At 46.2% G+C, this 26,662-nt stretch overlaps 1 protein-coding gene across 1 annotated transcript in view; it reads left to right on the top strand.

Annotated features, from left to right (window-relative positions):
- The first annotated feature begins 645 nt into the window (after positions 1-645).
- Positions 646-26,662, top strand: part of MAN1A1 (mannosidase alpha class 1A member 1) — a 264,415-nt gene continuing 238,398 nt past the window's right edge. The window contains exon 1 of the mRNA XM_069726218.1: positions 646-1,500. Within this exon, the coding sequence (XP_069582319.1) occupies positions 940-1,500 (561 nt within the window). The 5' untranslated portion in view covers positions 646-939. The remainder of the gene's footprint in view (positions 1,501-26,662) is intronic.

Below are 26,662 nucleotides of genomic sequence, written 5' to 3'. Positions count from 1 at the left end.
ACAGTGCAGAAGCGGAGCCGCAGAGTCCGGAGGAGCTTCATGTGCCGGAGCCCAGTGATGCCGCGCCGGGGCTGCTGTCGTGAGGTGACCGCGTGTCAGCCCCGCGCATGTTGTGAGCCCTCAGCACTGAGCCCTCAGCAGTGAGCCCCGCACGGTATGAGCCCCGCACGGTGTGAGCCCCGCACGGAGTGAGCCCTCAGCACTGAGCCCCGCACGGTATGAGCCCCGCACAGTATGAGCCCCGCACGGTATGAGCCCCGCACGGAGTGAGCCCTCAGCACTGAGCCCCGCACGGAGTGAGCCCCGCACGGAGTGAGCCCGGCACAGTATGAGCCCCGCACGGAGTGAGCCCGGCACAGTATGAGCCCCGCACGGAGTGAGCCCGGCACAGTATGAGCCCCGCACGGAGTGAGCCCTCAGCACTGAGCCCCGCACAGTATGAGCCCAGCACGGAGTGAGCCCTCAGCACTGAGCCCCGCGCACACAGCGCCGCTTACAACCATAGTGAGCCGGCGCCTGTTCGCTGCCAGGCTTTCATATCTAGCCAATAGGAGGCAGGCGCGGGCGGGGCCTGTGCGGGAGGGCGGAGACTCTGCAGCGCCTGTACTGCTGCCCCGGGGCTCCGTCAGTGCCGGGTAGAGGCAGCGGAATGACTGGATGTGTGTGTACAGTGTGTGCGGTCACCTGGCAAGTGCTCCCCGCCCCGGGGCTGGGGGAGTGAGCGGCCCTGCCTCCACCTTCCCGACAAGCAGGGATTCCCACACAGCGGGCTCCCCCCTCCCGCGCTTCCCTCGCTCCTCCCCTCCGATAAACTCTGACAAACAGCCCGGGAAGTGGCAGCAGGACTCCGGACGGAGCGGAGAACACGCTGCTCACGGCTGCGCTCCGGACTGAGCGGTGAACTCGGCGCGCTCACCTGAGGCGGAGCCGGCTGCGGTCATGCCGGTCGGCAGTCTGCTGCCGTTCAGTGTGTCCCCGCTGGGGTCGGGGAGCGGAGCCGGGGGCGGGCCGGGCGGAGTGGCCCCTGGAGGCGGGGTGTCCGGGCTGACCTGGCTGGGCCCCGCGGGGAGGAAGCTCTCCGGGTTCCGGCTCACGGAGAAGTTCGTGCTGCTGCTGGTGTTCAGCGGCTTCATCACCTTGTGTTTCGGGGCCATCTTCTTCCTCCCCGACTCCCCCAAGCTGCTGAGTGGTGTGTTCTTCCAGCAGCCTCCGCAGCGCACCCCGCCGGGTCCCGGACCGCAGGACGAGGAGGACGGGGGGCGCCTGGCCCGGATCCGGGAGGAGCATGAGCGGGTGCTGCGGGAAGCCAAGGACACCCTGAACCGGCCGCCCGAGCAGATCAAGGGGGACATCCAGAGCGACAAGGACTGGCTGCGGGCACAGGGCAGGGTGACGGCTGCGGGCAGGCTCACCCTCCGGCCCTTCAAGGAGCCCATTGGCGTGGTGGGCAAGGAGCCTGCGGACCCCGCCGTGCAGCAGAAGCGGGACAAGATCAAGGAGGTGAGAGCGCTGCCGCCGATCACTGAACACAGGGCAGGAGGGATGATAGGTCACACATGGTGCAGAGGAGGTGAGAGCGCTGCCGCCGATCACTGCACACCTCACACAGTCCGGGTCATGGAGGGATGATAGGTCACACATGGTGCAGAGGAGGTGAGAGCGCTGCCGCCGATCACTGCACACCTCACACAGTCCGGGTCATGGAGGGATGATGGGTCACACATGGTGCAGAGGAGGTGAGAGCGCTGCCGCCGATCACTGGACACCTCACACAGTCCGGGTCATGGAGGGATGATAGGTCACACATGGTGCAGAGGAGGTGAGAGCGCTGCCGCCGATCACTGCACACCTCACACAGTCCGGGTCATGGAGGGATGATGGGTCACACATGGTGCAGAGGAGGTGAGAGCGCTGCCGCCGATCACTGGACACCTCACACAGTCCGGGTCATGGAGGGATGATAGGTCACACATGGTGCAGAGGAGGTGAGAGCGCTGCCGCCGATCACTGCACACCTCACACAGTCCGGGTCATGGAGGGATGATGGGTCACACATGGTGCAGAGGAGGTGAGAGCGCTGCCGCCGATCACTGGACACCTCACACAGTCCGGGTCATGGAGGGATGATAGGTCACACATGGTGTAGAGGAGGTGAGAGCGCTGCCGCCGATCACTGGACACCTCACACAGTCCGGGTCATGGAGGGATGATAGGTCACACATGGTGTAGAGGAGGTGAGAGCGCTGCCGCCGATCACTGGACACCTCACACAGTCCGGGTCATGGAGGGATGATAGGTCACACATGGTGCAGAGGAGGTGAGAGCGCTGCCGCCGATCACTGCCCACCTCACCTGCACATGTTATACAGGACAAGAGGGATGATAGGTCACACATGGTGTAGAGGAGGTGAGAGCGCTGCCGCCGATCACTGGACACCTCACACAGTCCGGGTCATGGAGGGATGATAGGTCACACATGGTGCAGAGGAGGTGTCTATCAGATTAGTGGCACAGCAGATGGGAGTCCGGTCCTGTAGTATTGGCTGCTGCTGATCCATGTGGGTAGGAGGGCACCGTGCCAGTGTACAGCAGAGTCCTTAGCTGGCATCTCAGGGAGCTGCTGTGGGGTCCTTGTGCCCCCCTCTATCTCATATCCATCATGCAGCCTTGGTTATACAGCAGCATCATTCTCTTGCTTCATTAATGGTCTTCATCCCAAAGAAAAAGGGGCAATTCCTTTGGCCAGTGCCCTCCTAGTATGATCCTCTTCGCCCACAGGATGCCCCCAGGGTCTGCGCTGGAGATAGACCAGTGGCTACATGACCAGAAGGACTTGTACTATCAGTCACATGGCCGATCATATGTAATGAGAACTAAGGTGCAAAGGTTCCTTGAGCTGCGTCTTGGCCTTTTCCTTCTGAGATCCTGATTTTTAGTTTTTTTTTTCCCTTTAATAACCAGTCTGTCCAGAAGCCAGGTAGTCAATGTCCTTGATTTTTAAGTTGTATTCTCTTGCCTGGCTACTAAGAAAAAGTCAATCTGGTAGAGTGTCCGAAGCCGGAGATGTGATCTGTCCACCCTGGTCATTAGCCGGAGTGGCCGCAGTGAGGTAGTGAATGATCCGGGGGGCTCTGGATTGGCCGCTCTTCTCCATGGCATTGTTACTTCAGGCTGAATCTAGTCCTGATTGAATGCCAAGTTGTCAAAATGAGATTTAGTGGCTTTTTGGAGGCACCTTGGAGGGGTTTATATTACTTTGTCTTCTTGCTCCAGCTTTGAGTGGTTGCTTCTTCTACTGCCATCGCTTTGTAACCCTAATTATAATAGCGTGACTCCTCTGCCATAGGTTTCTGTGCCGAACATCCTATATAAGCGCTACCAGAAAGTATAATGGACACATTAGTGCTTGTATTCTACACATTGAGACGCAGGCTGCAGACAGCGGCTTCTTGCTCTTGATTTATGTCTTCCCATTATAAGCCATAAGATTTACTTGCTGCCATTGATTTAGGGTCTATTTCTAGGTAGAAGTGAAGTGAGGCTTTCTCTTTTTTTTTTTCTCCCTCAAGAAATCTACTACTCTGCGTTCTTTCGTCTTAAGAACCGTTGGTTATTGCCCTTTCAGAAGGGGGAGGGGGTTTAAGAATAAAGTCGTAAAAAAGGGATATAAGGTTTTGTGTCTCGGACCACTGATGGGGAAGCTGGATTAGGGCAGAGGCTCCAACTTACATGGTTTCTCTGTTCCCCTCAAAAAACTGTTTGCCATTGAACCCAATATGGAGTGATGAGACCTATATAATAATGAGTGACCGCTAAGCGCTGGCTGTAGCTGTGATGTGCTGTCCATACCATCACTACCATGACCAGTGACAAGTGGCCACTATGACATTATTGCCCTGTCCAGGATTCGGCATTGTGGACATGTGGAGTTAGAGAGAAGGAAACTAGGTGTCGAGCAACAAAACAGGAATATACCAGACCCCTATGCAGGGTCTTTGGGAGGAATGCCTTATTTATGTATGGAAAAGGGAAGATAAATGTTAAGTAATAGAGGTTACTAGCAGCGTGGGCATAGCCTAACGTGTACTAGGAAGAATGCTATAGTGACATGTACCAGCACTCATCAGGATGACCACCCTAGGGGTCCACCGTCCTCATGGTCCTGCAGAGATAAAATCACTATGATCTGAACGCTGCCCAGGACTGGTTACCGAATGATCATGCCCAATCTATAACACAGCTAGCCTGCAGGTTTCCTCCTCAGTAAGCTATTAGAAAAAATGCAAAATCGCATTTAATTTTATCTTTACTCATATAAATGAGTCAGTGTTTAAAATTGTTCCTTAACTATTCCTAGTTATTGGGAAAAATGAGAGAGCACTGAGTAAAGTTCATTCCTGCAAATTAGGCTACTTTCACACTAGCGTCATGTGACGGACGTCGCAATGCGTAATTTTGGAGAAAAAACGCATCCATCCTGCAAAGTTGCTCGCAGGATGCGTATTTTCTCCATAGACTTGCATTAGCGATGCATTGCGGCGTATGGCCACACGTCGCATCCGTCGTGTGACGGATGCGTCGTGTTTTTGGCGGCCGCGACGCACAAAAAAACGTTCCATGTAACGTTTTTTGGTGCGTCCGGTTCGCCATTTTCGACCCTGCATGCGCGGCTGAAACTCCGCCCCCTCCTCCCCGGAACTCACAATAGGCAGCGGATGCGTTGTAAAACCGCATCCGCTGCCCACGTTGTGCTAATTAATCACACTGTTTGTCGGGCCAACGGTTTGCGACGGCCCGTACCGACTGACTAGTGTGAAAGTGAGCCTTATCTGTCCATCTTGCCCAAACTGTGAATTGAAATAACTATTCTGGGGTTATACCATCAGTCGTTCTTCTATTCGTTTGTAACCAGAGACCCATCACTTAAAATATTAATTAGTCAAATCATTTCAAAATTCCCATTTATAGGAAACCCATGTAACAATGTATTCTCAATAGGAAGTAACATACACAACATGATCATAGAAGCACAAACCAAATAATACGATCATGTGAAGAGCTTTATCAGAGTTATGTTGGCCGGATGAAAGAGCCACAATATCAGCAATTAGGGACATGGAGCAGGTCAGTTGGTTCGAGGAGGACCCTATACGGACCCTAGGAATATACCCCGGCCTCAATGATAACTGTTCTGTGGCTTACCCTTTGATAGATGCATTATGACATAAAACAAATGGTAAAAAACACCAACTAGTTCAGACCAAATAGTGGTCATTTGTAGAGTTCCCCAAGTACTAGATAGAGATGATGTAACCATAAGAGGTCTCCATGTTCCCCAAATCAGTCAGGTTTTTAGGGTTAATCAGAAGACCAATTCCATTATATGGGTCCAGTTACCCATGGCATAAAGGAAGGGGGGTGTCAATGCACTGGTGTCTGGGCCATCTTTAGGGAATGTTCACACGTTGCGATTTTTAGGATTTTTACAGTACCAGCAAAGTCTGAGATTTCAGAAATCTCATGCGCTCACATTTCCTTTTTTTTTCTGACTGAATTGGAAAACTGATGCGTTTTTGCAGCATGTCACCAATTTCAGTGTTTTAGTAGGGTAGATAGAAAGCAATGAGTAAGTGCAAAAACGCAGCAAAAACACAGGTATCAGGTTTTTCTGGGTTTTTGGTGCAACAAAAATGCACTAAAACTTTTTTTTTTTTTTTTTTTTATGTAAGCCGCTTCTTTACTGCCAAGAGAGATGGTTTTGTGTGCAGCAAGATGTGAACATAGCCTTAGTCCTACTGCAAATTTAGATATGGATTTGACAAGTAGGCGTTGCCAGTTGGGGGTGTGTCCCTGCAGAGTCTGTCTCTGTCCAATTAGTGCTTTCCATGTTAGTCTATGTAGTGACACACCCGATTGGTTATTTATCTGTACCGCTTCAGGAAGAATAACGGAGGTGCTCCACTAGCGTTAGTCCTAAATTGTACCACAAAAGTACAGTATTTGGTATGTGAATATGTTCCCTTTTTTGACAATTTTGTAGCATGTCAAGAAAAGGAGGGTGTGTGGCTAAGAGGAGTCTGAAAATGCAGTACATTTATTAAAAACAAACTTTTTTTTTTGTGCCGCATACTTGTGTAAATGAGTCAAGAGGTGGCATAAGAAAGTGAAAAGGCTATTAGCAGGATGCACCCAATACATTGGAGTGTGTGTTTATGGGATAAATTTGTCACAGATTCCGCCAGGCTTGTCTATTTTTCTTCTACTGTAAAGTAAATCTGCCCCAAAGTGTGCCAAAGATATTTTACATGTAGCGTATCAGTGACTGCCTAAGGGTGTGTGCCCACGGTTAGTCATTGCCAGCGCTTTGGACGCAGTACATGTCCTCTGTGTCCAAATCGCTGCCGGCTATTGAACGCAGGTGATTCCCCTAGCATATGCACAGTACATTGCAAAGATTCACTGTTCTCTGCCTCTGGAACGGTGGTCAGGTATGCAATATGCATACTCCCGGGTAGGACCCATCTAGTGGGCGCAGCCTCGCTCAGTACAAATGTATTGGTGATACCACGCCAGTTAAATGGGACGCAACCTCGCCTATCCACTTGTACTGAGACAGGCTGCGCCCACAAGACGGGTGCTACCCGGGAGCATGCATATCGCATACCTGACTGCCCTTCCCGGGGCAGAGAACAGCAAGTCCTCGCTGCACACAAGGCACACACTGGCAGGATTCAAAGGACTTTTCATGTTAGACCAGATAACCGCTTTAAAGGGAACCTGTCACCCCTTTTTTTTTCAATTTGAGATAAAAAATATAGTTCAATTGTGCCTGAGCTCTGCTTTACATCAGTACCTTTCATATTCCCTGATTCCCAACCATTGCTTATAAAATACCTTTTGTAATCTGTTTTCGTATGTAAATTACCCCAGTCCGGTCCGATAGGCGTGACCTATTCGCCGTCTTCCCCCCCCCCCCTCCCCCCTGCTCCTCGGCGTGCTTGACGTAACGAGATCTGTGAATAGCACAGATCCCGTACAGTTTCTGCGCGTGCGCATTGAATTGGCCTCTAGCGCCTGCGCAGTATGCTTTGCCCATCTGTGGTCAAAGCATAAAATCACTATTGCGCATGCGCCGGCATTTTTCATTATGTTCTATGCCCCCTTGCATGGCAAGACTTCCAGGGCACAGAACATCATGGAAAATGCTGGCACATGCGCAATAGTGATTTTGTTTTGACCACAGTTGGGCAAAGCTTACTGCGTAGGCGCTAGAGGCCAATTCAATGCGCACGCGCAGAAACTGTACGGGATTTGAGCTATTCACAGATCTCGTTACGTCAAGCACGCCGAGGAGCGGGGGAGAGACGGCGAATATGCTCCGCCCATCGGATCAGACCGGGGTACTTTTACATTCGAAAACTGAGAGATTACAAAGGTGTTTTATAAGCAATGGTTGGGAATCTTGGGATATGAAAGGTACTGCTGTACAGCAGAGCTCAGGCACAATTGAACCATATTTTTATCTCAAATCGAAAAAAAAAAAGTGACGGGTTCCCTTTAATTTTTTTGGGCAGCACTGGGACGGGGCATGTCAAATCCACTCGTTACATTTATGATGCATGTTCCCTATGCCACACTTCTTACCAGTTTCCAACTGGAAAAAGGTTTATGGTGCGGAGCATGTCACTATTCAGATGCACCACATTCATTAATGAATGAAATGGGGGCGTCTGACTCTAGCAAGCCCGCCTCATCAAGAACACAGTGTAAACTGCCTTCCTCGATGAATCCAGGCCCATATTTCCATTTCTAGTACAGATTAAATTGCAGGAATATTCTGTAACATTCTGGACACTAATCCGTTTGCAACATCTGAGTAGGACAGAACACAGTTTGTGCCGTTGGTTTGGTTGAGCTTTAGGCTATGTTCACACACTGCTTTTTTTCTGCAGCTAAAGCCTGATCACTTGGCAGTAAAAAAAGCTGCAGAGAAAAAGCAGGTTTAGCTGCTTTTCTTGCAGAGTTTTTTTTTTTTATGCACTTTTTCATTTTTCAGGATCCCAAAATTCAGTTTTGCTTCCACCATACAAGCATGAACAATGCAAGGTGTAAGGCCACCAATGCAGGACGTATGTGATACCATAAATCATTTCTGGGAAAATAAAGGGCAAATTGATCGAATTATTTACTGGAAAGAAGGTGTGTGTTTTTTATTTTTATGTCTGAAGGAATGACTTCTCTGAACAAAAAAGTTCTTAGCTAATGAAAAACGTTTACGATGGTAACCAGGGTAAACATCGGGTTACTAAGCGCGGCCCTGCACTTAGTAACCCGATGTTTACCCTGGTTACAAGTGAAGACATCGCTGAATCGGTGTCACACACGCCGATTCAGCGATGTCAGCGGGTGATCCAGCGACGAAATAAAGTGCTGGCCTTCTTGCTCCGACCAATGACATCACAGCAGGATCCTGATCGCTGCTGCGTGTCAAACACAGCGATATCGCTATCCAGGACGCTGCAACGTCACGGATCGCTAGCGATATCGTTGTGAAGTTGTTTAGTGTGAAGGTACCTTAAAGGTACCGTCACACATAACGTTATCGTTGCTTTTTGTGACGTAGCAACGATATCGTTAAGGAAATCGTAATGTGTGACAGCGACCAACGATCAGGCCCCTGCTGGGAGATCGTTGGTCGCTGAGGAAAGTCCAGAACTTTATTTCGTCGCTGGACTTCCCGCTGACATCGCTGGATCGGCGTGTGTGACACCGATCCAGCGATGTCTTCACTGGTAACCAGGGTAAACATTGGGTTACTAAGCGCAGGGCCGCACTTAGTAACCCGATGTTTACCCTGGTTACCAGAGTAAACGTTAAAAAAACAAACACTACATACTTACCTTCAGCTGTCTGTCCCCGGCACTGTGCTTCTCTGCACTCCTCCTGCATCCTGTGTCAGCGCCGGCCAGCCGGAAAGCACAGCGGTGACGTCACCGCTCTGCTTTCCGGCTGACCGGCGCTGACAGTGCAGAGGAAAGCACAGCGCCAGAGGACAGACAGCTGAAGGTAAGTATGTAGTGTTTGTTTTTTTAACGTTTTACGCTGGTAACCAGGGTAAACATCGGGTTACTAAGCGCGGCCCTGCGCTTAGTAACCCAATGTTTACCCTGGTTACCGGGGACCTCGGGATCGTTGGTCGCTGGAGAGCTGTCTGTGTGACAGCTCTCCAGCGACTAAACAGCGACGCTGCAGCGATCGACATCGTTGTCGGTATCGCTGCAGCGTCGCTTAGTGTGACGGTACCTTAACACATAGGCAGTGCACTAAGTTGGTGACCATTGTTTATTTTCACACATTGTTAGGGTCAGGTATTGGCCACATATATCTGATATCCCAGGGCTGCTCTTGAACATGCATGTTGGATTTACTCCAGTTTAATTCGTACCCTATGTATACTATGCCACTGCATACGACCCTGGCGAAGGCCAGCAGGGCACTGTGTGCCTCCGGGTGGTAGATGGGAGCCTGTAGATGCCTCCAGCTCTTGTACCAGGAGCCCCGCTGAGCACTGGATGACTGGCTCCCTATGTGGAGTAGCTGTCAGATAGCGGTGTTGAGCAGGCGGTGGGTTGGAGGACAGTTGTAGACCTCTTGTCATTTACTTCCTGTAGAACAGTTCTCTGAATGTTTTCATTAGCTATAAGCTGCTCCTTACATTGTGTGAGCCTCAGTGACCTTTCACTTGCCACAGATAGAGATGTCATGAAGAATGCTGCTCCAAGAATGTGATCAAACTTCTCCACTTCTGTCTGTAGAGGTGGCAGCTTATCTAAGGCTACGTTCACATTAGCGTTACGCTAATGTGCGTCGCTGTTGCGTCGGCGACGCAGCGGCGACGCGCCCCTATGTTTAACATAGGGGACGCGTGCGTTGTTTTGGTGGCGTTTTTCGCCACGTGCGTCGATTCCGACGCTAGCGTCGGACGCAAGAAAACGCTACATGTAGCATTTTCTGTGCGTCCGATTTTCGTCAAAAACGACGCACGCGTCGCAAAACGCACGCGTTTTTGCGCGCGTTTGCGCGCGTTTTTCCGTGCGTCGCCGCTGCGTCGCCGACGCAACGGCGACGCGACGCTAATGTGAACGTAGACTAACTGTAATGTCCCTCCTCCCCTATTTCACTCCGCTCCTTATGTTTAAAAGTTGTTCATTGGGTTAATTGGAAATACTGCTTTGATGTAAAACTAAACCGAGACTGGCTCTTGCATTCTGCTGTCTGTGAGATGCCTAATTGCTAGAACGGTGGCTACATCCAATAAGCTACTGATTTAGTTTCACATTTCTCCTGGTAAAAGGGTTTCTTGGATAAATTATCCATGGTTGCTCAGTTTAACCCCTGACTGTAAGCGCAATGAGCAGGCTACCATAGCGGTCAATATTTCTGTTGACTTTTAAGGTTTTATGTTGTGCCAGGAAAAATGCATGCTATGTTCAAATCTCAAACTATGTCCTCATAGGCTGTGCCCAATGATACCGTCTTAATGCAACACACGGTCCCTTAAGTAATCCTCCGGTGTTCCAGAACACACTCCCGCACTGTAAGGCCTCATGCAGATGTCCGATATTCTTGTACGGGTGCGATCCATGGCATTCATACCTGTGAATGTCTATGGGTCATTGATGTGTCCGTAATTTTTCATGGGCCAAGCGGTCAGCAGAAAATTGCGGAGGCATGTCTGGTTTTTGACCAAGGGTCAGATCAAAATTGGCGATGCAAGTCTATGGGTCCATGAAAAAAAATCAGACCGCACTCAGATGACATCCAGGTGCTGTCTGTTTTTCATGGACTGTCAGAAAGCTGGTGGAGAAACTTTGTTTTTTTTCTTCGATCTTCGAGAAAAACAGAGTACGTTCAGACCACACTATGATCAAAGTTTGATCCAAACAGTCAGTCTATTTTTCTTCTACATGTGAAAATCTGACGTGTGAGTGAGGTCCAAGAGTTTGATAGGCCGGTATGTAATATTACATTTCCACGGCTGTCGTGCATGTATTACGAAGGGATTACCAAATGTGATTCTGGCTACAGTTTCCTACTACCGGGCCAATCCCTATGTGTGCAGCTGGACAAGGGCAGTTCAGAGTGTTAGTAAATGTGTAATCCCCTGGTGGTCCAGTTGATGAGACTTTGGAAGTCTTGGTGATCAGTGTGGTCGGTGAAATGTATCTGACAACACAATCTGTTAATTGGCTACTCCCAGTAAAATGGATAGCTACGTTATTGTATCCCTTGTTTCCCTTTGTAGTAGTTTCAGGTTTCGTTAAGGCGTTCATAGTATCCATTATCCATTGTTTAATGGTGACAACGTTTTATGCCTTCTTATGGTTACTGAGCAGCAATTCAGTCTTTGTCCTGTTACAGCATTATTGTCCTGACCTGTAAAAGATACCCATGTAAAAGGTTAATTCCAACCATTCATTTGGTCAGTTTTCGCTTGATTTCTTCCTTGGGGTATATGCCCTCGTTAAGTATTTGGTGCAGAAATTTCTGCATCTCTTGACAGGGAAAACGCAGCTGCCAAAAGGTGTGTTTTTGGTGCAGATTTTATCCTATCCAGATATTAGTATGAGTGAAATCTGCAGCAAAAACGCTGACAGAATTGACATGTGGCAGATTTAAATCTGCACCAAATCTGCAAGTCACAAATAAGCCATGTGTGCATGAGACTTCAGGATTCACTTTAAGTTTGCTGACAACAGGAAACCCTTTAGATTTTGTGACAAATCTGCAACTTGTACACAGGCCTTAGGCTATGTGTGCACATTGAGTATTTGCTTGCAGAAATTTCTGCAAGGTTTCTGCATCTCTTGGCAGGAAAAACACTGCGGCAAAAAAAGCTCTTTTTGCATGCGTTCTTGTACAGCAATGAAGGCATTTTTTAGCTAAATTAAGACATTTTTTAAGTTTTGTGATGTAATTTCTTAGGTCAACACCACCTTTTTCATCCTGAGGCATTGTGGCATCAGGGTAATGAGACAAGGGCAGCAGCTGTCATTGACAAGTAGCTCTAGGCTTAAGGTACCTTCACACTCAGCGACGCTGCAGCGATACCGACAACTATGTCGATCACTGCAGCATCGCTGTTTGGTCGCTGGAGAGCTGTCACACAGACAGCTCTCCAGCGACCAACGATGTCGGTAACCTGGGTAAACATCGGGTTACTAAGCGCAGGGCCGCGCTTAGTAACCCGATGTTTACCCTGGTTACCAGCGTAAAAGTAAAAAAAACAAACACTACATACTTACCTTCCGCTGTCTGTCCCCCGGCGCTGTGCTTTCCTGCACGGACTGTGAGCACAGCGGCCGGAAAGCACAGCGGTGACGTCACCGCTCTGCTTTCCTGCTGGCCGGCGCTCACAGCCAGTGCAGAGAAGCACAGCGCCGGGGACAGACAGCGGAAGGTAAGTATGTAGTGTTTTTTTTTTTTTTTTTTTTTTTTACTTTTACGCTGGTAACCAGGGTAAACATCGGGTTACTAAGCGCGGCCCTGCGCTTAGTAACCCAATGTTTACCCTGGTTACCAGTGAAGACATTGCTGGATCGGCGTCACACACGCCGATTCAGCGATGTCTGCAGGGAGTCCAGTGACGAAATAAAGTGCTGGACTTTCTGCAGCGACCAACGACATCACAGCAGGATCCTGATCGCTGCTGCGTGTCAAACTGAACGATATCGCTAGCCAGGACTCTGCAATGTCACGGATCGCTAGCGATATCGTTCAGTGTGACGGTACCTTTTAGTAATGAAAAGTTGTCACCATGACACCCTCATTACTAAGCCGATAAGTAAACACAAGCGCACACACAAACACACACACGGTCACCAGCCTATGTACGATCATTAACTGAAAAAACGCACATAGGCTGTAACTAGACAGCAACTGTTAATTAAAAAAAAAATTGCGTGGGCTCCCGAGTAATTTTAATAACCAGCAGAGGGAAAGCCGACGGCTGGGTGCCAATGTTTATAACCTGGGAAGGGGGTAATACCCATGGAGCTTCCCAGGCCATTGATATCAACTCACAGCTGTATACTTGGCCTTTACTGTCTATTAAAATGAGGGTACCCCCCCAAATGATGTGGGGCAACCCTATAATTAATAACCAGCAAAGGCTATGCAGACATCTGCAGGCTGATATAGCATAGGAAGGGGCCATAGATATTGGCCCCTCCCAGACTGAAAACATCAGCTCTCAGCCACCCCAGAAAAGGTGCATCTATAATATGTGCCAAATCTGGCGCTTAGCCTCACTCTTCCCACTTGCCCTGTAGCAGTGGCAAGTGGGGTTCATATTTGTGGGGTTATCACCTTTGTTTTGTCAGGTGACCTCAAACTCACAGGTTAGTAATGGAGAGGCGTTTATAAGACATCTATCTATTAGTAACCCCATAGTGATATTGTATAAAAACACACACCTGGAACAAGGTCCTTTATTTGAAATAATGAGACAGACTCCTTTAATAACCTTAATTAAACCATACTTAACACCTAATCCACCGACAACAACATCTCCTGCAACAAAAATAAAATAATAAACCACAATATTTCTCGCCTGTCCGCAGAAAAGATGATCCAGAATGTCCCATGACGATCCTGTTCACTTTGAGAGCAGTCACTGATGTCTGCTCTCTAGGACAATGTATCACTGAGCTGCCGTGAGAGAGTTCACTGGAGTTCATCAGCTGATCAGCTCTGGTGATCTCCCTTACAGCACCGCTGCGTGGGAAAACTCTCACGCAGCAGTGCCATAAGTGAGAGCAGTGGAGCTGATACTCCGGTGAACTCTCACCGTAGCTCAGTGATGCAATGCCGGAGCGATTATCTCCTGTCAGTGTATCGCCGGCGGCCGAGTAGAGCAGTCACAACTCACGATTTGACTGTTCTATACATGACATCGCCGTGGGACACTCGGAATTACCTGGACTATGGCAGACCGTATATGTTGGTTTATTATTTGACATTATTTCTAGGAAATGAGGACGTTGGGGATTTGGTGTTAGGTGAGTGTGATTTTTTTTATTTGTATGTGAATGTGTGGAATTTTCCTCTTTTTTTTCCTTATAAAACTGTGAGCACAGGCGCCGCAGATGATACAGCGGCTTCTGCCATCACTGTTATCAGTGACCGCAGACAGTCAGATGGGAGCAGCAGTCTCATTGGCTCACACCGGCTTTTTACCGCAGGTACCGCTGCGGGTCAGTCCGCTGTGGGATCACGCTGACATCTGACAACAGTCTTACTGGCGGTAGCGTTACTGCCGATAAGAACCACCGTGCCTGTGTTTCCCATGCTGGGAAACACCGATGGTAAAACGCAATACAAAAACTCAGCAAATTCACAGCAAATCTGCAAACCTTTTTATACCTGCGTTCTTGCTGCAGATTTGACCGACTCAATTGAAGTCAATGGGTGTGGAAACGCTGCAGAAAAGCACAAAGAATTGACATCCTGCAGAAAAAACGCACGGAAATTTACTGATCATGTGCACAACACTTTAGGATTGTGATTGAATTACCTTGCATAAGGATTCCATTGTGGTTTTTGGACCATTTCTGCATGGAAAAAAAACACATCAAAAACGCAGTGTACATAGCCTTAAAAGTGCATTTCTGGTACAGCTTTTTTTTAATTTTTTTTATTTACTAATAAATGAAACAAGCCTAAATCCAACTGCCCTACAATTTGATTAAACATAATTGTGGATATCTTTTAACTATGATTTTCTTTTTTTTCCCGAAATGCATATTTCATTTTTGCTGTGAGTTAAAAATGCCACAATTCTCCCTGTTTTTTTTCCCCTTGAGCATTTGGAAGCAACCTGCCCCATGACTTCCATTGGGCAGAAATAATGGTCTGTCTGTCCAGTTGTTCCATTGTTTATTAAATAACTAGAAGGCTTGTAGAAAACTATTTCACTAGCTGCTTCTCACATCTGTGATTAGATACATGCACCAAAAACCCTTAAGCAATTACTGAGAACATGTACTGCAATTTATAATAGTCAGCAAATGACAGCCTGAAATAAGATATTCATATTTCATGCCAAGTAGCTGCATGAACTTAGATATTTGGGATACCCACCTGCTCAATGCCACGAAGACCTTTTCCATTTTTGTGTATTACGGTAAATAAAAAAAAAATAACAAGTGAGGCCATTTTCTGATGTCATTGTAGTAGCATTTTATTAAGGCTATGTGCACACGTATTCTGGTCCACTGCGGATTTTTCCGCTGCAGATTTATCGCGGATTTACCGCGGTTTTTCTGTGGTTTTCACTGTGGTTTTTCGTAACACCCTTGAGACACTCAAATAAAAAAAAAATTTGTGACTGTATTATACCATCTTAAAGGGAACCTGTCACCCCCAAAATCGAAGGTGAGCTAAGCCCAGCGGCATCAGGGGCTTATCTACAGCATTCTGTAATGATGTAGATAAAAGCCCCTGATGTATCCTGAAAGATGAGAAATAGAGGTTAGATTATACTCACCCAGGGGTGGTCCCGCTGCGGTCCGGGGCTTCCCATCTTCTTACGATAACGTCCTCTTCTTGTCTTCACGCTGTGGCTCCGGCGCAGGCGTACTTTGTCGGTCCTGTTGAGGGCAGAGCTAAGTACTGCAGTGCGCAGGCGCCGGGAAAGGTCAGAGAGGCCCGGCACCTGCGCACTGCAGTACTTTCCTCGGCCCTCAACAGGTCAGACAAAGTGCGCCAGAGCCACAGCGTGAAGACAAGAAGAGGACGTCATCGTAAGAAGATGGGAGGCCCCGGACGCCCATCGGACCGGGACCGCCCCTGTGTGAGTATAATGACCGCCCCTGGGTGAGTATAATCTAACCTCTTTTTCTCATCTTTCAGGTTACATCGGGGGCTTATATACAGCATTACAGAATGCTGTAGATAAGCCCCTGATGCCGATGGCATTAGCTTACCTTCGATTTTGGGGGTGACAGATTCCCTTTAAACTCACATGAAATCTGCTTTTCTTGATATTTTTTTTGTACTGGGGTTTCGGCAACATTTGTTAAATTAAGCCAACAATTTCCACTTGGAGAATAAGTTTTTCGGTCAGAAATGCCAAAAGCTAGCTGATGCGACACCAATATTTGTTTTGCACTCATCTTGCCACTCGCAGACGCTGTGTACATGGCAGCCTTCTGCACGAGGTTTTCAACATAGAAGTTACCGTAACTAGTAACTCTGAAGAGCAGCACCATGACTTGGTTGTATTCTGAGCACCGGGTTAGAAACTTTCTAAATCTTTGTAAGCAGATAGTATGTAAGTGAAGCATGAAATATGCAATTTTTCACCTGACCAGCCAGTTCTGTATTGGATAGTGAATGTTCCATGTGTTTCTAAGCCAGGTGAGATTGAAGTGGTCCACCTGCATATGCTGGGGATTGTGCTGGAAATAACCTTCCAGGTATACATTTCTACATCTAAATTAGCATCAATGTTCCTTCTTTGACATGAGCTACGGGGCTGACATATTTCTGAACAATCTTTCCAAGTAATCCGATGAGGAGCTTCTGAAGGTTATTTGCCCCCATGGCAGTATTGAACTGCTAAAATCTCTAGGGGTATGTTCCCTCGTCTCAGACTTGTTGCCAACTGCTTTTTTTTTTAATTTTTTTTTTTTCTTTGAGTAAGTTTGTTTTCTGCAACACATACATCGGTTCATACAAAATACGGACATGACTGGCTTTGGGCACGTTGCAGATGGGAGCAAGAGCTGCATGCTGCAATTTTCTTTATTTCTGGCCTTTTGGACTTTTTGGAAAATGGGCCATGTGCTCTGGCACGGCAGATAGGAGTCAGTGTGTGGTCTGTAGCGCACATGGGCCGATTATGTTCTCTTCTAAACTCGCCCTTAGGTTTATTTTTTTTTTACACATAAACCTGCTGAGTGACCGCTTTAGCACACATTGAGAGATTTGTTTGACATTTAGACTTGTGCCACCTTTTGGCTCGCTGATTTTAGTCTAGAAATTTTAGTTGGCCCCCTATTTTCTAGACACTTTTTTTTTTTAATAAAGTGCCTAGCAAGGAACTAAAAGTGCCTATGGATTACTTTCCCTGAACTTTGCACCCACTTTCTAGTGCTTCTGCTTTGTACTTTGTAGTTTTTTTTCTTGAGGTCCATCAGTTGGAAAAACCTCATATTAAAGTATGTCTGTATTCGTATACTCAATGCTGTTCTGCTCCTCTTCTCAGTGATGTCACTCCTCCGCAGACTCTCTGGGGTCACACTGCTCTGAATCTTTACAATGTAAGTCTATGGAGAATCATAAAGCGACTTCCGACTCATGCACAGAGTCCGAAGAGCAGTGACGTCACTGAGAAGAGCAGCGAACGGCGCTGGATCCTGGAGGAGGGCTAGTATAGGAATAGACTCGCATAACATCCACTTCTACATAGATTTATTAAAAAATATATATTGCGAGTGCTCCTTTAAATACATTTTTACTAGTTTTAAGGCTAAGTGCACACGTTACAGAATTGCCGCAGAAATTTCCGAGGCAATTCTGCAACTCCTGCCGCAGGTATATCGCATGCGGAATTGGCATGCGTTTTCCCGCTAAACACTAGCGTTTTACAAGCGTAATTAGCTTGCAGAATGCTAGAGTTTTCCTTTTTCAATCTTTTTATTGAACATTTTAAACATTTGCAAAAGGGGAAGGAGGAAGAGGAAAGGGTAAAAGGACAAAAGGGAAAGGAAGGGAACATGAAGGACCTGCAAGTCCTTGTGAACAATCACAATATTGTATACATAAAAACAGAACTTTATTAAGTTTGGGAGGACCATTCTATCCATCTGGACCATTTTCTAGAATATTTTTCAAATCTGTATCATCGCTTGGAAAACTGACAGGTTGGTCACACATGTGAAGCATAGTGTTTGACAAGTGTGACAAACTTTTTACTTTTGATGCTGCCTATGCAGCATCAATATTAAAAAGCTAGAATGTTAAAAATAATTAAAAAAAAGAAAAAAAAGGTGATATTCTCACCTTCCGGCGTCCCGCGCAGCTTTCCTGCTCCTCGCGATGCTCCGGTCCCAGTACTGCTTTGTGGCATGACCCCAGATGACTTGGCGCTTACTTCACGCATGGTGGGCATAGCCCCGTGCGGGAAGTAAGCGGATCAATGCATTCATATGTGTGCGGAATCCCCGCGATTCCGAACAAGGAATGAACATGCTGCATTTTTTTTTCCGGAATGCTATTCCGCCGCAGAAAAAAACATAGCATGTGCACAAAAAATGTGGAATGCATTCTAATAGGATGCTTAAAGTATGCGTTTTTTTCGTGGTTTTATCGCATTTTTATAGCGAAAAAAACGCAAAAATTCCTAAACCTGTGCACATAGCCTTTATAGTGAAATGTTCTTTTTGAGCATTTTTTCAGTAGAACAGAAGATAACGGCAAGTAACCCTTTCAGAAATGCTCTGCCACTGTATTCTGTTTGCTTCATATGACATGGATGAGATGCATGCAGTCTAAAGGTCACAGCACACGGCGTATTCCAGTGGTAAGTCTGACGTGAAGGCAATTCTCAGATGTTGGCATTTCATTCTCTAATGGAGTTAGACAATGCAATTATTGTAGATATCCTCCTCTTGTCGTTCAAGTGGATGCTGGCAGTGTATGTATATTTATATATTCCTACACTCTGGCATGCTAAATCAGTCTGCATCTCCATTCATATTCTCTGAGAAACAAAGGGCTTTTCCATCACTTTTATATTGATAACCTGTTTTCAGGGTAAGTCATCAATATCAGACTGGTGGGGTCCGATACCAAGCACCCCCACTGATTAGCTGTCATCACCTCTGGGGGGAGATGAATGTACAGTTGCTTGCGAAAGTGTTCACCTTCCATTGGCATTTTGTATTTTACTACCTGACAACTTTGGAATTTCAGTTTTTTTTATGAATTTCATCAGTTGATCAGAACGTGTCTACAACTATGAACATTTTGGTTTTCTTTTTTTTTATTGTGAAGCAAACAACAAATGAGAGAAAATAATTGAAATCTTCAGTGTGCAGAAATATACACCCCCTAAAGTCAGTACTTTGTAGAGCTTCCTTTTGCAGCAATTCTCTTACTTTTCCACATCATGCCACTGGGATTTTTTCCCATTCCTCAAGGCTAAACTGCTCCAGCTTCTTAAAGTCTTAAAGTTAGATAGTTTCCTCTGGTGATCAGTAGTGATGAGCAAATATACTCGTTACTCGAGATTTCCCGAGCACGCTCGGGTGTCCTCCGAGTATTTTTTAGGGCTCGGAGATTTAGTTTTTAGCGCCGCAGCTGAATGATTTACATCTGTTAGCCAGCATAAGTACATGTGGGGGTTGCCTGGTTGCTAGGGAATCCCCACATGTACTCAAGCTGGCTAACAGATATAAATCATTGAGCTGCGGCGCTGAAAACTAAATCTCCGCGTACTTACAAATACTCGGGAGGACACCCGAGTGTGCTCGAGAAATTTTGAGTACCGAGTATATTCGCTCATCACTAGTGATCAGCAGTCTTCAAGTCTGACCAAGGATTCTCAATTGGTTTAAGGTCTGGGCTTTGACTAGGCCACTCTAAAACATTTTGAGTGTTGCTTTAGCAGTATGCTTTGGGTCATTGTCTTGTTGGGAGTGGAACCTCCATCACAGTCTCAAATCACTGACTGACAATCAGGTTTTGCTTAAGAATATCTCTATTTGGTACCATCCGTCTTCACCTCGACTCGGACAATTTTCCCTGTTTCTGCTGCTAAAAAGTCCCCAAAGCATGATGCTTCCACCATTGTTTCACTGTGGGGATGGTGTTCTTGGGGTGATGAGATGTGATGGTTTGGCGGCAGACAGTGTTTACCTTGGTGACCACAGCACCTTTCTCCATACATTTGGAGAGTCTCCCAAATGTCTTTTGGCAAACTTGACAGGCAATCCCTTCATGTGTTGCGTCTGTCTACTGCCCCAAAACATTCAGCCGCAGGGACTTGAGCATATTCGCAGAGCACTATAATATGCTTGGATGACACGTTATCCAAGCACTTTTTCTCAACACTAGTGTGTTTATACTGACAGACCTTGTGACACTTAGCTTGCACACCAGTGGTCTTCCTTTCACTAAGCATGTGATTTATGAAGTTATATTCTTGCACCAGAAATTTTTAGGGTCTTCATTGCCAATGGGATAAATACATATGCACATACCAAATTTTAGTTATTTGATCCCTTAAATTTAATTTATACCTAGATTTTTGTCACTTCATGAACTCAGACTAAAGGTACCTTCACACGTAACGATTTCGTTAACGATATCGTTGCAACGTCACGCTTTTTGTGACGTTGCAACGATCCCGCTAACGATATCTATGTGTGACAGCGACCAACGATCAGGCCCCTGCTGGGAGATCGTTGGTCGCTGGGGAATGATCAGGACCTTTTTTTGGCCGCTGTCATCGCTGGATCTGCGTGTGTGACGCCGATCCAGCGATGTGTTCACTTGTAACCAGGGTAAATATCGGGTTACTAAGCGCAGGGCCGCGCTTAGTAATCAGATATTTACCCTGGTTACCATTGTAAAAGTTAAAAAAAAACAAAACACTACATACTCACATTCCGATGTCTGTCACGTCCCCCGCCGTCAGCTTCCCTGCACTGTGTAAGCGCCGGCCGTAAAGCAGAGCACAACGGTGACGTCACCGCTGTGCTCTGCTTTACGGCCGGCGCTGACAGTCAGTGCGGGAAGCTGACGGCGGGGGACGTGACAGACATCAGAATGTGAGTATGTAGTGTTTTTTTTTTATACTTTTACAATGGTAACCAGGGTAAATATCGGGTTACTAAGCACGGCCCTGCACTTAGTAACCCGATGTTTACCCTGGTTACCCGGGGACTTTGGCATCGTTGAAGACAGTTTCAACGATGCCGAAGTCGTTCCCCTGATCGTTGGTCGCTGGAGAGAGCTGTCTGTGTGACAGCTCTCCAGCGACCACACAACGACTTACCAACGATCACGGCCAGGTCGTATCGCTGGTCGTGATCGTTGGTAAGTCGTTTAGTGTAACTGTACCTTAAGTGCTGATGTGTCACACACAAATTGGATTACAAAAATATTTAAGCACAGGTTGTAATGTAACAAAATGGGTAGAAAGCCAAGGGGGTGAATATATTCACAATCCACTGTATATTACATCAGTATTTGTAAGGAGTGGGATAAAATATGCAGAAGTAATCCCCGTGTTTCTATTATGCTTACAAACACTGATGTAAAATACTGACCAAATGCTCAATGTGTAAACGTGGTCTTGTAGAATAACTGGTCTTGTGCTCATAACAACCGATCAGTGGTCACATTTAACTTTTCAAAAGCAGTATAAGAAATGGAAGGTGAGCTCTGACTTGTTGATATGGTACAAGTGAAGGTTTTTTTCTTTTAATTTAGATAATTGAGGCACAATGTATTCATTTTGGGAAAGACCGCTGTAAATGGAATGAAATACAAAGCTACAGATCCAATCTGCTGCTGTGGTGGTTCTGCAGCAATGTCATGACTATCTTTCACATCACCGATACTGCCATGTCCTCTCCTGTGACTGCTGAAATGAGTGTCTGCAATAAACCTAGTGAACAAGTGGTTATGATTAGCACACGTTGGGCAGCACGGTGACTCAGTGGATAGATCTGTTGCTTTGTAGAGCTGGGGTCCTGCATCAAATCCCACCAAGGACAACATCTGCAAGGAGTTTGTATGTTCTCCCCCTGTTTGTGTGGGTTTCCTCAGGGTACTCCCGCTTCCTCTCCTGACATTTTGTATATGGCCAGTGTTAGATACTATGTGGGCTGTGTTATGTACTGCGTGAGCTGAGCTATATACTGCGTGGGCTGTTATATATTACGAAAGAGTGTTATATACTACATCGCCTGTGTTATATACTGCGTGGGCTGTGTTATATAGTATGTGGGCTGTGTTATATAGTATGTGGGCTGTGTTACATAGTTTGTGGGCTGTGTTATATACTGTTTGGGCTGTTATATACTGCGTGGCCACTGTTATATATTGCGTGGCCTGTATTAACACATCGGGTATTCTGCAATATGTATGTCTATAGCAGTCACATAGTATATAGCACAGGCCACGTAGTATTTGCTATATACTACATGGCTCCTGCGTCAAATCCCACCAAGGACAACATCTGCAAGGAGTTTGTATGTTCTCCCCGTGTTTGTGGGGGTTTCGTCAGGGTACTCCCGCTTCCTCTCCAGACATTCGGTATAGGGTATTTAGACTGTGGGCCCCAATAGGGACAGTAATAATAATGTATGTAAACCGCTGCGGAATTAATGGTTCTATACAAGCAAATAAATCCATATTTGCTGGATTCCATTCATTGTCATGGTGACTTAGGCATTGTACTTTGATGTGGTCATAAACCAGCTTAGAAAAGTTCAATAGAAAAATAAGGGTTACACGACCAGGCATCAAGACTAGACTACGTTCGGAATAACCGGTAATGTAATTCAGACGACGTAATTGAGAATGTGTTCTATCCCTGGTTTTCACATGTACCCATTATACTCTATGAAGTTGTTCGTGTCCTTGTTTTTTTTGCAGACCATGTTTCCACATAGAAATTGGAGACATGTCCAGTTTTGATCCTGATCAATTACTCACACAAATGTATGAGTCTGTGATAGTCACTAATGGCGCACATTGTCCTCCGTGTTAACATCACCATGAATTGTAGAAATTTTGCAATTTATACATTTTTTTTTTTTTTTAAACTGTGAAAATCGCTGATCAAACACTGCTGAAAGGCGAATACAAATCAACCACTGAAGATGGTCTGTTTTCATGCGAAAAAAAAAATCAGATTTCTGAATGAGGCCTAATTGTTGCAGTCTGGCAGATACTTTGATACATGAAAACCTATGGCAAGTATTGTCAGCCAAAAAGGCATGCATTGATGTAAAATGTAGTTTTTTTCTGGAGCATAGCTGTCCTAAAGTGGCGGACCAGGCCTCTCACTGGACAGTCACTATGGGCGCCAATGGAGTGCATTACTCGCACCAGTTCCTTTTCTTGCTCCCGAGTAGACTTTTTGGGCACGTGTTAGTGAGTGTTGTCTATTATGTATCAACACCATTATGGGCCAATTCAAGACTTCTGATATTTCACATGCGCAGAATAACCATTTCATCAGCGTTTTGGATCAGATTTTCAGCAGTGTTTGGTCCATGTGTCTGTTTTTCAGTGGTTTTCATGTAGGGTTAAATACATAAATTCCCCTAAACATTACAATGTTAATTGGTGACGGCGCACAGATTACACACTGATGCCATCCGTGCGTTGTGTATGATTTTCACAGACCCATGGACGACAAGCTCAGACAAGGACGTGTCTCCATAATTTGTTTGCAGATTCCTAGTCCACAAATAAATACGGATATGTGAACAGCCCAATAAACTTTGATGAAATTGACATGATTCATTAGACCCCTTTTCCTCCATACTGGCTCTGTAGGGAAGTGGGCAGCTACATCACCATGCCTGCCGCTTTTTGTGGGTATGAGAACCAGAGTGTCTCCCACTCCAGGAGAACCTGTCCTGTACAGCGTTGTACAGACTGCGCGTTGGTTTATTGGGTAATGGCATTTCTCATTTGGTAGTGCCTTATGGTAATTGAAATGGATCCCTCAGGGTCCAAGTAAAATGATATTTTGTGATATAATTGTAGAGCAGTGGTTAGCGGTTTGTGTATGGAGCGCTAGTAGCAGTCCCAGGAAGGGGGAGGTAGGCACCCGAGTCCCCGCAGCTCCAGCCGGATACCCCCAACGGAGAAGATATAGAAAAGAGACCGGTCACAGGAGCGCAGGATGAAGGACACAGACACCAGTTTGGGTTGAACCACAACGCGTTTCAGCGGCATACAGTCTTCTTCAGGTGGGTATTTCAATCATCCACCTGAAGACGGTGTTGAAACGCGTTGTGGTTGAACTCAAACTGGTGTCTGTGTCCTTCATCCTGCGCTCCTGTGACCGGTCTCTTTTCTATATCTGCATTTTGTGATATAAGACCCACATAAAGAGCAGTGATTGTCCAAAGCTGAGACCCCTATAAACGGAGTTCTGTGATCCAGGCCAAGGGTCTTTTGTCTTCAGTAGACTCTGTTGTTTTTCAGACAGCTTGGTAACATGAGGCGGCACACCTGGCAGAAGGTTTCACCACAAACAAATGACTCACCAAGGTATGTTTCCTCTGAATACAAAGCATTGCCACCAGCAGCCGTCACTTCCTTGTGTTCCAGAGGCAGCATAGAATGTAGAAAATGAAGTCTTTCTAGATCTGCAAACAGATATTTGGGCTGTGTACTGACTATTATTGCTAGAAAACTATTATCACAGTATTTGGGTAAAATCCGATATTAACTCATATTCAATTTTTAGCATTTGGTCCCAACGCTTAAGCCCCCGTCACACACAGCGAGATCGCTAGCGAGATCGCTGCTGAGTCACAAGTTTTGTGACGCAACAGCGACCTCAGTAGCGATCTCGTTATGTGTGACACGTAGCAGCGATCAGGCCCCTGCTGTGAGATCGCTGGTCGTGTCGGAATGGCCTGGACCATTTTTTGATCGTTGAGGTCCCGCTGGGTAGCACACATCGCTGTGTTTGACACCTTACCAACGACCTCGCTCACAGGACGTCCCATTGAATCATCATGAAATAGCATCGTTCTACAGGTCGCTACAGTTCACCGCATCGCTGCTGCGTCGTTGGGGAGATCGCACTGTGTGACATCTCACCAGCGACCACATAGCGACGCTTGAGCGATCCCTGACAGGTCGTATCGTTGTCGGAATCGCTCAAGCGTCGCTATGTGTGACGGGGCCTTTAGTTTGTCACACACAAAAGTAGACTGTTTAAGCCTAAAAGAAAAAAAGCTGCTTGGCAAATGCATGCTGAAAATCAGAAACTTTTGAAATGGTTCTAGTGGTTAGAGACTCGGCAAACCAAATACAGGCTCTCGGAGCTTCCCAGCGGGGCCAGTCATTCATATACACCTTCCCACCTGCTTGTCTTCTCTCACTGTCGTCATTGCCATCAATGTGCTGTCCGTTTTTTATAGTCGGAATGGTAAGAACTTTGAAGCTTTTTTATTTTTTAAATAAAGCGTGACAAAAACACTGTTCAGCATGGTAAAGACGGACACCATGACGTAAATTGGTCAGTTTCTGTGTCAATAAATGGAAACCATGTCTAAGGCTTCTTTCACACTAGCGTCGGAATCTCCCCGTCGCAATGCGTCGGGGAGAGATTCCGACGCTAGCGTTTAGCGCATTGCACAATGGAGGCAGCGGATGCATTTCTCCGGGGCATCCGCTGCCTCATTGTAAGGTGCGGGGAGGTGGGGGCGGAGTTCCAGCCGCGCATGTGTGGTCGGAAAAAGCGGTCAGTCAGGAGCAAAAAAGTTACATGTAGTGTTTTTTGCTCCCGACAGTCCGCAGAAGCACGACGCATCCGTCGCTCGACGGATGCGACGTGTGGCAATCCGTCGCAAATGCGTCGTCAATGCAAGTCTATGGGGAAAAAACGCATCCTGCAAGCACTTTTGCAGGATGCGTTTTTTCTGCAAAACGACGCATTGTGACGGATTGCAGAAAACGCTAGTGTGAAAGTAGCCTAAGATAAAACCTTGAGTCCTAGGTGTGGTGTCTTGCACTGTGAGACAGCTTGGGTGAAATTCACACCCCATTCAGTTAAGCACTCGATATATGTTACTGGAGAGCGCTGCTTCACCGGTATTTTCTGCTTTTTTTTCACCATGTATTTCCATAGTAAAAATAATGTATTTTTGCACAGTAACAGCAAAATTAAATTTCTGTAATCTTTCACGCTACGCAATTTAGTATTTTGTCTTGTTGTGCACCTCTTCAATTGTCTCAGCGGTTTACTGCATTTTTTTCCCCCAATGTTAGATCAAAATGGTTTCTTGCCAAAAAGGGCATTAAAAATGTATATATCCTATAGGCTTAGGAAAAAAAAGTGCATTTTACTTGACGTTTTATACGGTTGGGCTGCAGGATCTCAGCATGCCATGATCAAGCCAAAGGTAAAATACCGCTCTACCCTTTTGCCATAGATCTACCCATTAGAGTAACTTTTATTGTGTTTCATAAATATGAAACATGTACATGTGAAAATGAGCAACCTTTTAATATCTTATCAGAGAAACACCTTTATAATCGCTGCATCAAAACACCAGAATTAAGGTTTTTTTTATCACAGCCACATTGCAATAAAATACAGTAACAGGCGATCAAAACATCATATCTACCCCAAAAAGGTATCCATTAAAATGTCAGCTCAGCGCACAAGAAATAAGCCCTCACCCATCACCAGATCACGAAAAATGGAGACGCTACGCTTATCGGAAAATAGCGCTTTTTTTATATACAAACTTTGGATATATTTTTTTTAACCACTTAAAAAAAATAACACATAAATATTTGGTATCTGCAAACTTGTAATGACCTGGAGAATCATAATGGCAGGTCAGTTTTAGCATTTAGTGAACATGGTTAAAAAAAAAAAACAGTCCAAAAA

This window comes from Ranitomeya imitator, chromosome 5, assembly GCF_032444005.1.
Source record: "Ranitomeya imitator isolate aRanImi1 chromosome 5, aRanImi1.pri, whole genome shotgun sequence".
NCBI classification, from domain to species: domain Eukaryota; kingdom Metazoa; phylum Chordata; class Amphibia; order Anura; family Dendrobatidae; genus Ranitomeya; species Ranitomeya imitator.
This window is presented reverse-complemented; position numbering and strand designations above follow the sequence as displayed.